At 37.8% G+C, this 15,557-nt stretch overlaps 1 protein-coding gene across 3 annotated transcripts in view; it reads left to right on the top strand.

The window, feature by feature from the left end:
- fgd5a (FYVE, RhoGEF and PH domain containing 5a) overlaps positions 1-14,856 on the top strand; it is a 52,307-nt gene extending 37,451 nt beyond the window's left edge. For 2 of the 3 annotated variants that reach the window (XM_053674023.1, XM_017450782.3), the window contains exons 11-21: positions 7-78; positions 337-405; positions 4,482-4,565; positions 5,589-5,668; positions 6,122-6,215; positions 6,348-6,485; positions 7,158-7,260; positions 8,301-8,440; positions 8,612-8,740; positions 10,588-10,742; positions 11,798-14,856. In XM_053674023.1, the coding sequence (XP_053529998.1) occupies positions 7-78; positions 337-405; positions 4,482-4,565; positions 5,589-5,668; positions 6,122-6,215; positions 6,348-6,485; positions 7,158-7,260; positions 8,301-8,440; positions 8,612-8,740; positions 10,588-10,742; positions 11,798-11,834 (1,101 nt within the window). In that variant the 3' untranslated portion in view covers positions 11,835-14,856. The remainder of the gene's footprint in view (positions 1-6; positions 79-336; positions 406-4,481; positions 4,566-5,588; positions 5,669-6,121; positions 6,216-6,347; positions 6,486-7,157; positions 7,261-8,300; positions 8,441-8,611; positions 8,741-10,587; positions 10,743-11,797) is intronic. The other variant, XM_053674024.1, reaches the window with a different exon arrangement.
- The last annotated feature ends 701 nt before the right edge of the window (positions 14,857-15,557 follow it).

Raw genomic sequence — 15,557 nt, 5'->3', positions numbered from 1 at the left:
TCCCAGGAGAACTTGCTGCGTCTGGTCCACATTGAGTACAGTGTGAAGGGGAAGAGGAGTTTGCTGCAGCCAGGAAGAGTGAGTGCTACATACAGACATGTTCGCTTCCTATCTTTGTCACGCTCAGATTCCTACTCGCATGAGCAGAGATGCGATGAGGAAAGTTTGAAAAAGTGTATGTTATTTACTAGGCTAATATGGCGGTACGTTCCAAGCACAGCAGCACATCTAGCAATGACATTACTACAGTGGCACCTCACTGATAAAACATTATGACACTCATATGAGACGACCATCTGCTCTGTGTGTGTGTGTGTGTGTGTGTGTGTGTTCCAGGTGTTTGTGAAAGAGGGCACGCTTATGAAGGTCTCCCGTAAGAGCCGACAGCCTCGACATCTGTTCTTGGTAAATCTTGTTGCTTTTATTTATTTATTTTCCGCAATATTTCCATGCTATTGTATGCAGTGTATACGCTGCACGCACAATCATTAGGCAAGTCAGTATCTGATTATTATTTCTGTGCACATTATTAATTATCTGTATAAACCTCAATGCTAACTGGGTATAATTCTTGTTAAGGTGAAGTTTAATGAGGCAGGGTGTGGCTTAAAGTGATTAACAGCCTAAATAAGGTGTGAATAATTATTTATTATTAGTTAGATTAGATCATTAGTGAATAATAATCAAGCGTGAGATTTACAGTGAGGGAAGACAATTCATTTCTTTGAACAGCATTTGGGAGGCTGTGGTGGCTTCCTGAGCTAAAATCGATCGTGAACAGATCGAGAAACTTACAGATTCGATGGATGGAAGGCTCATGGTGGTTATTGGAAAGAAGGGTTGGGCCAAAATATATATATTTTTTGGTAACTTTATGATTGAAGAATAAACAAGTCAGGGAAAAAAAAATACTTTGAAATTTAGTTGCCTAATAATTGTGCATGCTGATAATTTCCTCTGAGAAAGATGTGAAATACACATTTAAGATCATCTAACACCATTGTATTTGTTCACCAATGAAACTAAGCTGAGAAATACCATTTGCCTAATAACTGTGCACGCAGTATCTCTCTGTCTCTCAGTCTCTCTCTCTCTGAGTCTCTCTCTCAGTCTCTCTCTCTCACTATAAGTCTCTCTCTCTGAGACTCTCTCTGAGTCTCTTTCTCTCTCTGAGTCTCCCCCTCTCTCTCTCTGAGTCTCCCCCTCTCTCTCTCTGAGTCTCTCTCTCTCTTTCTCTCTCTCTCTGAGTCAATCTTTTTAAATCTCTCTCTCTCTCTCTCTCTCGCTCTCTCACTCTCTTTCTCTGTCTGTCTCACTCACACTACGCTCTCAGCTGCTCTTGTTTTTTCAAGGCTTTGTTTCCTCCCAGGATGTTTGGTGTGAGTCAGTGGCTGACGGTTTCCTTTGTAATGCTAGACAAGACAGTCAGCAGAAGCCTCTAGTGACACACTAATGCATTCAAGCGCACGCTAATGCATGAGAATGAGCTTCAGGATTCATTCACCTAGAAACCGGGTTTAGATTAGACAGAGGTTATTGTTAGACAGAATCTACTTTGTCATATTTTGGAGTTAAATGGCGTTACCTAAGACCCTTTTCTTGCTTTAAGTGGTGTAAGTCTCTGCTTACGGACTTCGGACCACCAGGGGGCACGAGGATTTTTAAAACAGGTTGTGCGAAAAAGCACACTTTACTATATTTTGGCAAAATGGAATAAAAAATGACAATTTATGTAACTAAACTAGGTAACAATCACAAAGAAGCGACGACCATGAAGCGTTTATATCTGTTTATGGTGAGGGGGGGAATAGAAGAGGAGAAACACTGAAGATAATGCTAATTAAATGGATTTATTTAATTTTCTTGGTTCCTCTTTAAAAGTTAGTATCTAATTATATAGTATGAAGAGTATGAAGTGTTTATGAATCTATATGAATCATATAGAGTCTATATGAATCATATAGAGTCTATATGAATCATATAGAGTATGAAGTGTTTTTCCATCATCTAACATAACTCAGTATAAATTCTGTTCATTCTTGCATATATAATGATGTGATTGGTGTGGGTGGGTGAGTAAATTGTCACATAGGGCCCCCAGATGTTCAGAAACGGTTAGCCTATAGCGTTCCAAAACGTGAGACTGGCCAGCTCATTGGAGCGCTCACATCTGAGCCCAATATGCTAGCTAATAAATTTATGATCCCTGATATACAATCATATACATGCCGGACTTGTGCACACGTACCGCTGCTCTCAATCCACCACTTGTTCGTTCACAGTTGTCTCTTCTAAGGCTCTTGCTGTCTCCTCCCTCTTGTTTTCTGCTTTATGATCCCTCTATTGACTCCATGTCCCTGATTGATGCCACAGTCTGAGTTTATATGACCGACGATCGCGTCTGTAATGCTGGCGTGAAGCCCGACGTGATGTCACAGGGTCCACGAGTAAAGACGGCTGTCTCCGTTCAGTTTTAATCTACACGGTAATAAATAAAAGCAATTCAAAGGCAGAGCCATCGCTCACGCCGCGACCGACCCGCCGGCGCATCCCTGCTAACAAATCATACACACGTATTTTTATTCTACACAGGTGAAATCCATCAACTCTCAGTGCTCTGAAAAGATTTTTCTTTTGTCACTGCAGTGAGAAAAAAAAAACACGAGCTTTCAGTCACATGGATCTGACATGGGCCGAAAAATAGAGGTTTCTTTTTCTCTTTTTTTTTTTCTTTTTTTTTTGCATTATATAAATGATAAAGAAATCTGGAACATGCAATCGGTGGAGAAAATTATACCGGATGAACATTTGGGGTTTGTGCTAAATGTGAAAATGTTCCCCTAGTCTATTGATCAGCGACTGCAGGCTAAGTAATAAGGAATACGACTCTCGTATTCGTGGCTGTCCCGTTGTAGGAAAATAATCAGCGACAGGGTTGTGTTATGAACACGGAGTAGAGTTACTGTTATTACCCCAGAGATAATTCTTTTCCAATAACAGTACGTCCTGATGTGTTTTATTCCTCTTCTATATTCCATCAGTTACCATTTTTATTTATTAAAGCCTGACGGTCGGACCATTTTTACAATCCAAGCGCAAATCTGTGATCACCTGTACTGACCTCCGGAGCCGTCCGTAATGAGGAACTGTCACGTTAATGTGTTTAAGGGTGGGTTGCACCAATAAGGATTAATCTTAAATTTAGATTAAATCAAGGTTTATCTAATAATTCCGTTGCACCAAACGTTAAACCTTGTTTAAAATAAGCAGGCTTACATTTCAACCATCATGTTAATCCTGGATTTAATTTCACAATAAACCTGGTTTAACTATAATCTAGTTGCTCCATCACTTTAAACTCAGATTTTGAAAAAAAAATGTTATTATTATTTGAATTTTTTTCATTTTCTCAGTCTGTATCGGTTATGCGAACGAGCGGTTAATAACGGCAGTTGAATTTTTTGTTTTCATTCAAAGTTTAAAGTTCACGACCCCTTTGGAAGTGAAAGAGTTACATTGTGTTCCCACGTTTATGAAATCCGCACGCACTGCCGCAATGTCGTGAATGGCGAATCCATCACGATGGAGAAAACGAATCGTAAATGGAGGTTTTAATCGCAGGTTAGAATTCTAATCCCCGATCTGTGTTTAAAATGAAGTGGTGCAACACAACTCGATTTCAAATAAAGCCCGGGTCAACAAATCCTAGATTAGCTCTGGACTGTGCTTAATTTAATCTTTACTGGTGCAACCCACCCTTAAAGTCTTAAAGTAGCTCGGCCATGGAACTTCGAAAGGATTGTCTAAGCGTGAGAGAGAACAGGCGCGTGGCCGTGTATTCCTCCTGGGTTTTGCGACTGCTGTTTTTAAAAAAAAAAATTATCATTGCTGTTTTGTTGTCGCTGTTTAGAGCCTCCGCCCAGGTTTCTTTCTCTGAATCACTGGTGCAGAATTCCTGGATGCCGTCTCTGAGATACGGATGTTTGGGGGCACTGCACGTTTTGCGTCCCAAATGATGTCATTGCTTTTGTTCGATGCTAATTTTATCGAGTAAAACACAATGACTGGTTTGAAGAAGTGTGTGTATGGGTGTGAGTGTCTGTGTGTGTGTGTGTGTGTGTGTGTGTGTGTGTGTGTGTGTGTGTGAGTGAGTACGTGTATGTACGGGTTCCCACAATTACAATATCATCAAGTCAAGCAAATAAGATAAACTATATCTATTGTGTGCAGCGTGTGAACTGCGCTCTCAGGGATCGAAACAGAGACACGTGTTACAGAAAGTGTGAGGAACGTGGGGGTTGGGGTGGGAATGACACCTTATACTGCACTCTTGTGGTGAAAGATAGAAAAGGCAGGCTGTGGAAGTCTGTGTAGTAGGTTATATGTAGATTTATAATAATAAACAATTAGTCACAGTGTACAGGAAGTCATTTGGAGTTATAAAGGATAAGACTTATAACCCTGCCGTGTGTGTGTTGCAGATGAACGACATGATCCTGTACACCTTCCCTCAGCAGGATGGGAAATACAGGATGAAGAATACTCTTCTTCTCAGTGGGATGAAGGTACAATCCACAGTTCAGCGCTGCGGTTTTGCAGAATTTTACTTTCTGAATGCTTAATAGGAAAGAATTGAGATCATTTGCATTTGACTCTTGATGCGTCTTGATTATTCATCGAATTCCTAATCTAACTCAAAATCCTTTTCATTTTTTTACCTTTTTTTTTTTTTTTGCTCACCATCTCCCTCTTTAGATGGCAAAAAGGATTTTTCGGGGGGGATTTTTCTCCACTTCTGAAGGAGAGAGAAAAGAGGAAATAAATCAAATGATAAAGGAAATCAGAATCAATTTTTAAAGCCAAAAATGAAAATATATCTGAGAGAAAAAAGGGGGGGGGGGGGGGGGTTATGCACGTGTACAACAGGAATGAATATATGAGAGAAACAAACTTAAAAATTAAATAATTAATAAATAGATAAATAAATAAATATTATACCTAAATGTAAATATACTAAATATACTCATCTTCATATACACTGCAACAAATCTGATACTTCTCTTTATTATTAGTAGTAGTAGTAGTTTTTTTTAATTAAATATGAGACGATTAAACCTATTTCTAGATAGAATAAGAGCATTTTAAACTTGAAATGATTATATAAGTTCTATGCCTAGAAACATGGACTTATATTTGTTCTATAATTAATCTCATAATGAGAAGTATTACTGTAGTATTACTGTAGTATTACTGTAGTATTACTGTAGTACTGTAGTATTACTGTAGCTTTAGTTGTGGTCAATATGTTACATAATCTCGTGGAACGTCGTTATCGTAGACATGATCTCCAGCTTTCGTTAAAGATCGAGAGGCGTAACCAAGGAAGGAGGAGCGATACTAAATTCAATGAGTTGTTATCGATTATAGGATAGTAATGATTAAGATCTGAACAGTGTCAGAAAGATTGAGGGGCATCACTGAAGAACATTAGTGTCCTAACAAACATGTCTGTGGCTGAATGGGGGAATGATTCCTTTAACACATGACCTTGTGTGTGTATGTGTGTGTGTGTATATGTATGTATACAGGTTAGTAAACCGGTCATCGATAACATCCTCAACACACTAAGGATAGAGGTCAATGATGTCACCATCACCCTCTCGGCCAGGTATGCACATTTGCGCAAGTGCACCCTGTCTCAGGTGTACACGTAGCTCTATTTACATCCAGTGTCGAATGTTGAGCAAAATTCAAAAGCATTTCCATTAAAAAAAAAATCTGTCAGAAGGAAATGCAAAAACGACATGCTTTCATCAGCACGGATGTTTTAAAGACAAGACGGCATGCCGAGTAAACTGAAGTTTCCAGCTCAAACACACGTTCAGCGTAGATCTCCTAATAACAGAAGCATGCCAAATGATATGACGCCACAGCTGTTTTGTTTCCATCAGCAATCCATGACATCATCAACAATGGTGCAGGCCAAACACACAGAATCATGCAGACACTTGAATACACACTCTAGCTTTCGTCATGATGTCTGCATTTTTTCATTATATCAGCATGTGGATATATAACACTAGTTTCATATTAATCTCTCTCTCTCACTCTCTCTGTATAGCTCTGTAGGAGAGAGGGAGGACTGGTTCCACACTCTGAGCCGAGCTATAGCCGACCACGCTGCAGGCCTCAATACGTTCAGCTCCTCCAGCGAGGTGATCACCATCTTTACCTACTTAAGCTCAGATATTTGTGTGTGTGTGTGTCATGCATGAACACGTGGTATCACGGGGTATACGGCGGATGTAGCGTGTATCCGTGTGTGATGTGGCGCTTTATTTTTCCAGGCGCGAGAGAAGCTGTGGATGTCTCTGGGAGAAGCCGCGCCGGTCCTGGTGCCCATCTCTCACGCCTTGATGTGCATGAACTGCGCGTCAGATTTCAGTCTCACGCTGCGCAGGCACCAGTGCAACGCATGTGGCAAGGTAACACACGCAGTCTCACACACCTGACACTTACTCACCCACAGCAGTACCATAAAGTCTTCAGTGTTACAGATTTAAAACATTGCTATAGGTGTGAAGAAATAATAACGATTTACACCAATCATCCTGGTCAAAAGTTTACCCCCCCCCCCCCCCCCCCCCTTTGCTCTTAATGTATCGTGTCACCTTCTTGAGCATCAGTGAATGTTTGCACCTTTTGTAATAGTCCTGTGCGAGTCCCTCAGTTGAGTTCCTAAGTGTGGAAAGACGGATATCAACATCATATAGTCTGTTGGGAAGGAGTCAAATATGTAGAAGATGCTGGAAAAGTAAAGAATGTGCAGGTCCTGGAGGATTTTTCTGAAGAACTGTGGGCAGTTTAACTGCTCAGGACAAACAAGGGACTCGTGAACAACTCTCACAAAACATAAACACAGACAGTCGCTGATCATCCAGGTAACGACACGCAGTATTAAGAATCAAGCGTGTGTAAACTTTTGAACTGGTTCATTTGTGTAAGTTATTATTGTGTCTCATGGACTATATGTAAACATCTGTTATGTGAAATTGTGAATTCAGGGCAGAACTCAATAAAAACTAAACACAAATTTTATGATCCCTCTTAATTAATAACTGTAGGTTATTGATTGCACTTTTGTTTCCCGCCTGCAGGTGGTGTGTCGCTCCTGCTCCAGGAACAGATACCCACTGAAGTATCTGAAGGACCGAATAGCTAAAGTTTGTGACCGCTGCTACGCCGAGCTCAAGAAACGAGGCATGTTTTCCAAAAAGGGTTTACCCCTAAGTAAAGCTGTGTGAGCTAGTATTGATCTTTTATTTTATTTTATTTTATGTTATTTGCATACAAGAAGTATTATACAATCAATTTTAGAGCCACAGGCAAAAAAAAAATAATTTTAATTTTTAAAATAAAATGTACATAGTAATATTATTAATAAAATAATATTACAATAGTAAAAAAAAATCTAATTAATGACAATGCACTATAACACTATCATAAGCAGTTGTAATTTTAAAATCGTAAGCGATTTTATCGCCAACGTCCTTTTCCTGTCCCCGCTGCTTCTCCGTGACGTCACATCATATTAATGCTGCATTCGACTATGGCTCATAACTCCGACTAGGAAAACCCTAAGAAAACACCCCCTCAGTTCTTAATTCCTGTCCGTAAACTCGACACGGTCTCCTCAACCCCCGAATTCAGCAAGTGACATCAAATCAAAATGGCTGCCACAGCATCAACTTTAAACAAAGCAGCACTTCGTTACTTTTACACACGTCACACTGTATATGTGAGTATTTGCTTTAGATCAGTCCACCTGCAGACATATTAGCTGTCAAATCTATAACGTTTAATATATAGATCATTGTTTTGAGGATGTACATTTACATCACTCGTCACGGTTCGCCGACTAGCTTATTGCTAACAAACGACGAACTTGGAGGTGAACTCAAGACGTAAGTGGAACACAGCGTCAAATCCTTTTGCGGAATGATAGTAAAGTATCTATTTTTAAAAATCACGGCGCCCCCTGGTGTTCGGTGGTCCCTAAGCAACCACTTATAACACTTCTGCCAAGAAACAGCCGTGGTGACCAGGATATTGAACACTGTGCTCGTTTCTTATGAAGATTTCTCCCATTTTTGAAAGTTGTAAATAATGTAGCCTTGAAAAATATTGTTTTTTTGAGAAATTAATCAAAATAGTGGCCTCAAACTTTAATCAGTCGAAACCTCTTCGGACACTTCTAAACTGTCATGTTTCGTGTGTGTGTCTGGTGTGTGTGTATATAGGTGGGAACGTTCCTATTCCATGTGGTAGTGCGAGTCCACATACACAGCGCGCCAGCAGACCTCTGTCCGCTGTGTTTCAGAGCCTGCAGCCTCCCAGCCTGTGGAAGAACAGGAAGAGCAGCATATCACCCCTCGCTCAGGTATTACTGTACTCGCTCTCTCTCTCTCTCTCTCTCTCTCTCTCTCTCTCTCTCTATATTTATTTATTTATTTATTTATTTATTTATTTATTTATTTATTTATTTATTTATGTGTTTGTTTCCTTCTCTGTTATTCCTCTGTTATGCTTGTGTGTGTGTGTGTGTGTGTAGGTGTCAGTGGGTGCTGAAGGCTCCACTATGAGTGGGAGTTTGCAGAGGCGGAAGAAGAGCAAGCGGAAGTGGAAGAGGCTGTGGTTCCTGCTCAAAGACAAGGTGCTCTACACCTTCACAGCTCGAGAGGTGAGGGGACACAGAGTCTCCTACACCAACACACACACACACACACACACACACACAAACACACACACTTTTATCTTTGACCTTTGTGAGGGTGTCCACTGTCTCATGTATTACTGGAGCTAAATAATGTTACACCTGCTGTAGAGCCAAACACAGACGTAAACAAAGGAAATTTTTTGGCTCATTATTTGTTTTTAAACAAAATCTATTTATGGGGACCCGCCAAATACCCACATAGGGTCACGATAAATATACGCAGATTTTTTTGGCAATAATGAAATCAACACGTTTGTGTGCACTTAAGTAATCTGATCACGTAAAAAAAAAAAAGCTCGGGTTTTCATGAATCAGACAGTAACAAATCTTCCATTTTTCTTTTGTAATACATCATACCTGCAGCTCTGCAGCCATTTTTTCAACCTATTTACTGTTTCCATAGCAACTTTTGTTTCTCGGGTTCGGTTTGCACAAACACAGAGATGTAGAGAAACGAGACATATCAGCTGTATGATAACTAGTCAAGTTATAATCAAGGTGTCTTTAACTGTTTTCTTGATAAAAGCTTATAAAGGCTTAAACAGCAGTTATATAAGCATGAAAACTTTAACAGTTATATTATTACCGTCTGAGCTTTAATTACAGTTATATTATTAGCGTCTGAGCTTTAATTACAGTTATATTATTAGCGTCTGAGCTTTAATTACAGTTATATTATTAGCGTCTGAGCTTTAATTACAGTTATATTATTAGCGTCTGAGCTTTAATTACAGTCATATTATTAGCGTCTGAGCTTTAATTACAGTCATATTATTAACGTCCGAGCTTTAATTACAGTCATATTATTAACATCCGAGCTTTAATTACAATTATATTATTAGCATCTGAGCTTTAATTACAGTTATATTATTAGCATCTGAGCTTTAATTACAGTTATATTATTAACGTCCGAGCTTTAATTACAGTTGTATTATTAGCGTCTGAGCTTTAATTACAGTTATATTATTGGCATCTGAGCTTTAATTACAGTTATATTATTGGCATCTGAGCTTTAATTTCAGTCATATTTATTATCGTCCGAACTTTAATTACAGTTATATTATTAGTGTCCGAGCTTTAATTACAGTTATATTATTACCATCCGAGCTTTAATTTCAGTCATATTTATTATCGTCCGAACTTTAATTACAGTCATATTATTAGCGTCCGAGCTTTAATTACAGTTATATTATTAGTGTCCGAGCTTTAATTACAGTTGTATTATTAGTGTCCGAGCTTTAATTACAGTCATATTATTAGCGTCCGAGCTTTAATTACAGTTATATTATTAGTGTCCGAGCTTTAATTACAGTTGTATTATTAGCGTCTGAGCTTTAATTACAGTTATATTATTAGTGTCCGAGCTTTACTTACAGTTGTATTATTATCGTACATGTAAACACACTCAGGTTACATGATAACAATGCAGCTTGACAAATGAAAGGATCTACAGTAGTGCGTTCTACACACACACACACACACATACACACACAGACACAGACACACACAATTAATTGTCATCGACTCTCTCCCAGCCAGCACATGATATCTACATGCACACACTCCAACTCATGATCAAGCCAAATCACATTCCTTATCTTTCCACTGATTTGTCACATTCATGGTCATTACTGAAGCTCGCTCTCGCTCTCTCTCTCTCCCTGTCTCTCTCTCTCTTTGTCTATCTCTCTCTCTGTCTCTCTCCATGTCTCTCTCTCACTCTCCCTCTTTCTCTCTCTCTCCCTCTCTCTCTCTCTTTCTCTCTCTCTCTCTCTCTCTCTCTCTCTCTCTCTCTCTCTCCGTCTCTTCAGGATAAAGTGGCGAGTGAGAGTTTACCTCTTCAGGGTTTCACGGTGAAGCTGTCTGATCAGTCCGAGGGTGAGGACACAGGTGGTGTCTTTCAGCTCTACCACAAAAAAACTCTGTACTACACATTCAGAGCGGATGATCACCACACCGCACGAAGGTCTGTCTGTCTCACACACACACACACACACACACACACAAATATACACAAACAAACGCACCAAACGAATGAGAGTTTTTTTTTATTATTTATTGCAGTTTAATCACTGCAACAGACCAAATAAAATCATACAGAATAGCAAATAAATATATAATAACTTAATTATAATGTATAACATCCTAATACAGCTCTAATGAGTGCTTTATGATAGGTACCAGCACTCGGAGTGTGAAACCTATAAGCCTACAGAAAAAAAATATAACTCATAAAACAAAACAATGGTGGCGCCTAAAGTACATAATGAGACTGATAAAGATTTTGGACTTGACCCCATTTGATTAGATCTGCAGAAAGTCATTTCTAACATTTCTCAATTCACTAAGTAAGGAATAAAACACTTTCAAACACCCCCGCAGATGATTACAGCACATCCCAAAGTCTTTTAGTCGGCTAATACCGCTGCAATTTGCCAATGATAAAAAATGCCTTTTTTTTTTTTTTTTAATTACAGAACATCACATCATACTTTTTTATTCATTTATAGTTACTTTTAATGCTGTGGATGGAGACAAGAAGTTATAAACACTACTCTAAATAGCGGATCCCTGACCAGCCTCGTTTTTTCTCTCACTTTTGACAAAAATTTTTTTTTAAATTGTCATGTTAGAGAAATCTGAGGGAAAAAAAGAAAACGTCTCGAATACTTACTGCAACATTACTATACAAACGATAACATATTAGAACGATTAGATATAGTATTAATATAAACCTTGCAGCCAGAAATAAGTATTACCAGCGCCTCTGTTATAGACAATGAATCAACACCTTCTGACCAATCAGATTTGTGAATGCAACAGGTATAAACATTTCTCGATTCTCGATACAGTATACTTAGATCTTTGGTTAGATTTCGAGTATTTTAGAGTATTTCTAATGCGGTAATCGAAACCACACGAAAATGCCGGGTGTTTACAAACTTTTGACACATATACAACTTTATATTTGATTTTCTCCTCTTTCTCCCATGTTCACGTTCCTTTTGTTTTATTTTACAGATGGGTGAATGCCATGGAGGAAGCCACAGTATTATAGTATTAACTGCAGCAGTGTGACTGTAAGCCGTGACTTTTCTAAACAAAGACGAAGAGGAAAGCGTATGTTAAACCACAACTCACTCCTACCCCGAAGGAATATTTGCGCCTTTTGGTTTGTTTTGTTTTTTCTTCCACCGCAGACGTATAAATGGAGTGGTTTCTGCATACGATCGCTGGAAATTCCACGATGGAAGAAAAGACAGTGTTACTTGACTCGACTTTGTTCACTTTCTCGCCGAAGAAAAAAAGCGAAGAATGCCAAATGTAAATAAAGTGACATAAAACGGAGGAATCTTTTTATAAGGACAGAACATTTTACACACGCCGGATTTATCCGCTTCGATTTTTTTTCAAGTATATAAGTTTAAATGTCAGCTGTTTGAATTTTGATACGCAGTGATTTGGATTGATGTGTATTGTGTGAAATCTACCCTAACAATTTCAGCATAGGAAAGTTTGATACAAGACTGTATATTAGCTGTATATTTCATCATTAGAGATGAGAATTTAGGCTGTAATATAATTATAGGGCAATGTCAGTTGTGCCATTGTTTTTCATTTATCGTCATTTTTTGTTTTAATTTACACATTCGTTCTGAATTTCTCTTGTGGCTTAGTTTTTAAAAAAAATGCACACAATTTCATACTCAAAATGTTGCTTCTTTAGTTTTGCACTGGAGCTACAAGAAGTCAGTCTGTCTCAATTTATATTTTAGACAAATATATGCACAAATCAACATCATTAGTCTATGTGATCTTATTATTTAATGTTTTGTATAGTCCATATTTACAGATTTAATTATAAAATACAACTATATGACTGTCCGCATAACTTTTTCGCTCCTTCAAACTTTTGGGAGGCGGGGCTTAGGGGGGTGAACTGACACCAGTATGTCCTCATTCAAACTTTTGGCAGGCATGGCTTAATGGGGTGAACTGACACCAATGTGTCCTTGTGCAAACTTTTTTGAGGTGGGGCTTAAAGGGCAGACTGACATCAATACGTCCTCATTCAAACGTTTGGGAGGCGGAGCTTAAGGAGGACGACTGACACCGGTATGTCCTCATTCAAACTTCTGGGAGGCCGGGCTTAAAGGGCAGACTGATACCAATATGTCCTCATTCAAACTTCTGGGAGGCGGGGCTTAAGGGGATAAACTGACACCAATGTGTCCTTGTGCAAACATTTTTGAGGCGGGGCTTAAAGTACAGACTGACACCAATGTGTCCTTGTGTAGACTTTTGGTAGGCGGGGCTTAAAGTACAGACTGACACCAATGTGTCCTTGTGTAGACTTTTGGTAGGCGGGGCTTAAAGTACAGACTGACACCAATGTGTCCTTGTGTAGACTTTTGGTAGGCGGGGCTTAAAGTACAGACTGACACCAATGTGTCCTTGTGTAGACTTTTGGTAGGCAGGGCTTAAAGTACATACTGACACCAATGTATCCTTGTGCAAACATTTTTGAGGCGGGGCTTAAAGTACAGACTGACACCAATGTGTCCTCATTAAAATTTCTGGGAGGTGTAGCTTAGGGACCGGACAGACACCAACTGTGCTAAAGGAAAAAATGATTTCAGTTATGCAAGATGACTGCCTGTATAATGCATTTTTGTCTATTTCTTTTGTTTAGATTTGATAGATTTATATATAAGTGACATGACTGATTTGAGGAAGATATTTAGACTTCTCTTACGTCTCAGGCCGATCTGAGGCGGAGCTCCATTTCCGAACTAAAGAAGCGAACATGACACGTCATTTGGAAAATTGTATAAAAAAAAAAAAGTTTTCCTTTCATCTCAGTGATGACGACTGATAATGATGATGCTGAGTCTTTCCTACCACATGAACTATCATTACTGTGTCATATTAAGGCCTGATTATAGTCTATAATTTGACTTTATTGTATTTCAAAACTCTTTATCCTGCGTAGCACCATGTCGTGCTGTCGAGGATGCGTTCTGATCTCGATCTCCACCCATGCCTGTTGTTTTCTCTATACTTCCATTCACTTCTCTGAATTCTCCAGTTGCTTTGAAAAAGTCTGAACCAGCACCAGAGAAAATTTCATCTTGCATCAATACGGCTCCGTTCTCTTTAAATAAGCTGATATAAATATCTTTACGATGTTCGTTCCTGCTGTTATTTACATGAACACTGAGGCCGAGTACGCGTTTGAATGTTCTTCCACCTGTCGCTCACAGGTTTTGCATTGTTTCTATACACGGTAACCAGATGTCAGGAACGGCATCGTGAACCACATTCAAATCACCGATGGAAATTTGTCCACAGGGGATCGCACTCTATGACAAATGTCTCCACACCAGAGAAGTGTGTGTGGAAGGTGTATAATCGATCTAAAAACTGTCTTTGTATAGATCCCTGCTTCGCTCAGTCAGATTAGTACAATGTTAAAAATACGGGATTCTATAGGGCTGAGATTGGAGAACACTGATAATATGTTTCTTTAAATATCTGTTGTATTGCACTGATTTGTAAGAGACAGAGTGATGACACAGTATTGAATTTATCCAGGTTTATTCTGCCGCACATATCGATGATACACTGAGAACGCAGAGGAATGTGTTGCGAATGATACTGTAAGCTGCTTTTTTACCGCACACTATAACGAAGCCCGTTCTGCTTTCTTTTCCCCCGCCGTCTCACAATCTCTCCGGGTTCTTTGCTTCAAAGGCAATGTTTTTATCCCTTGGAAAAAGAAGCAAAACAAAACAAATGGGCAGTACTGAAGTTTTTATCAGATCTAGAGATGCACAGTATCTCACTTTTGATGTTACAGTCACACACTGTGTTACGTTATGATGGCTATATATACGACAAACAGAATCTAGAGCAATGTAAATGACATGTACATAATTATTAAGAAAAACATACATCTTTTCTTTTATTTGCACTGATAGTAAGAAAAAGAAAGTTATGCCAGTTTTATCAAGTTTTATTAAGGTGAATCAGCTGTATGGATTTGGGATATTATTGTTCAAATAAATATAGTAAACAGATGTGTCACATACAGGCAATATTTTTTTAATATAATAATAATATTATTATAGAAGAAGAAGAAAAAAAAGAATGATTATTATTTATGTTTATATATTTTTCACAATTTATTTGGATTATATATATATATATATATATATATATATATATATATATATATATATATATATATATATATATATATATATATATATATATATATATATGGTGAATTATTATTGTTGTACATATAAATTATAATTTCATGATTGTAGATAATAATAATAGAAGAACTATTATTTATGTTTATATATTTTTATATACTATTATTATTATTATTATTATGGTCTTGCTGTTTTACATATAAAATTTTAATTTCATGATTAATAATATTATTATTATTATAAAAATGTAATGTGATAATGCATAAAAGTATAATGTATACTATTTTTAATTGTATTTAGTTAACCCATCTGAGTGCTTTAAATACAAATATCAAAATCTTCAGCTAGATATTAATTAAATAATCCACATTAATGAAATCATCTACTTCATTAATTAAAACTATAATTTTTTTACAAATGACCACAAATCATGAAAATATAATCAAATAAAAGCCCCAAATAACTATTTAAAGAAATGGCTTTGTTGAAATATATTCTATTCTAAATGCAGTAAAAGTTTTCTGGAGCATAATTCCAAAATTATATAGCTAATATAAGCT

The sequence above is a fragment of the Ictalurus punctatus genome, chromosome 21, assembly GCF_001660625.3.
Source record: "Ictalurus punctatus breed USDA103 chromosome 21, Coco_2.0, whole genome shotgun sequence".
In the NCBI taxonomy this organism is placed as follows: Eukaryota; Metazoa; Chordata; class Actinopteri; order Siluriformes; family Ictaluridae; genus Ictalurus; species Ictalurus punctatus.
This window is presented reverse-complemented; position numbering and strand designations above follow the sequence as displayed.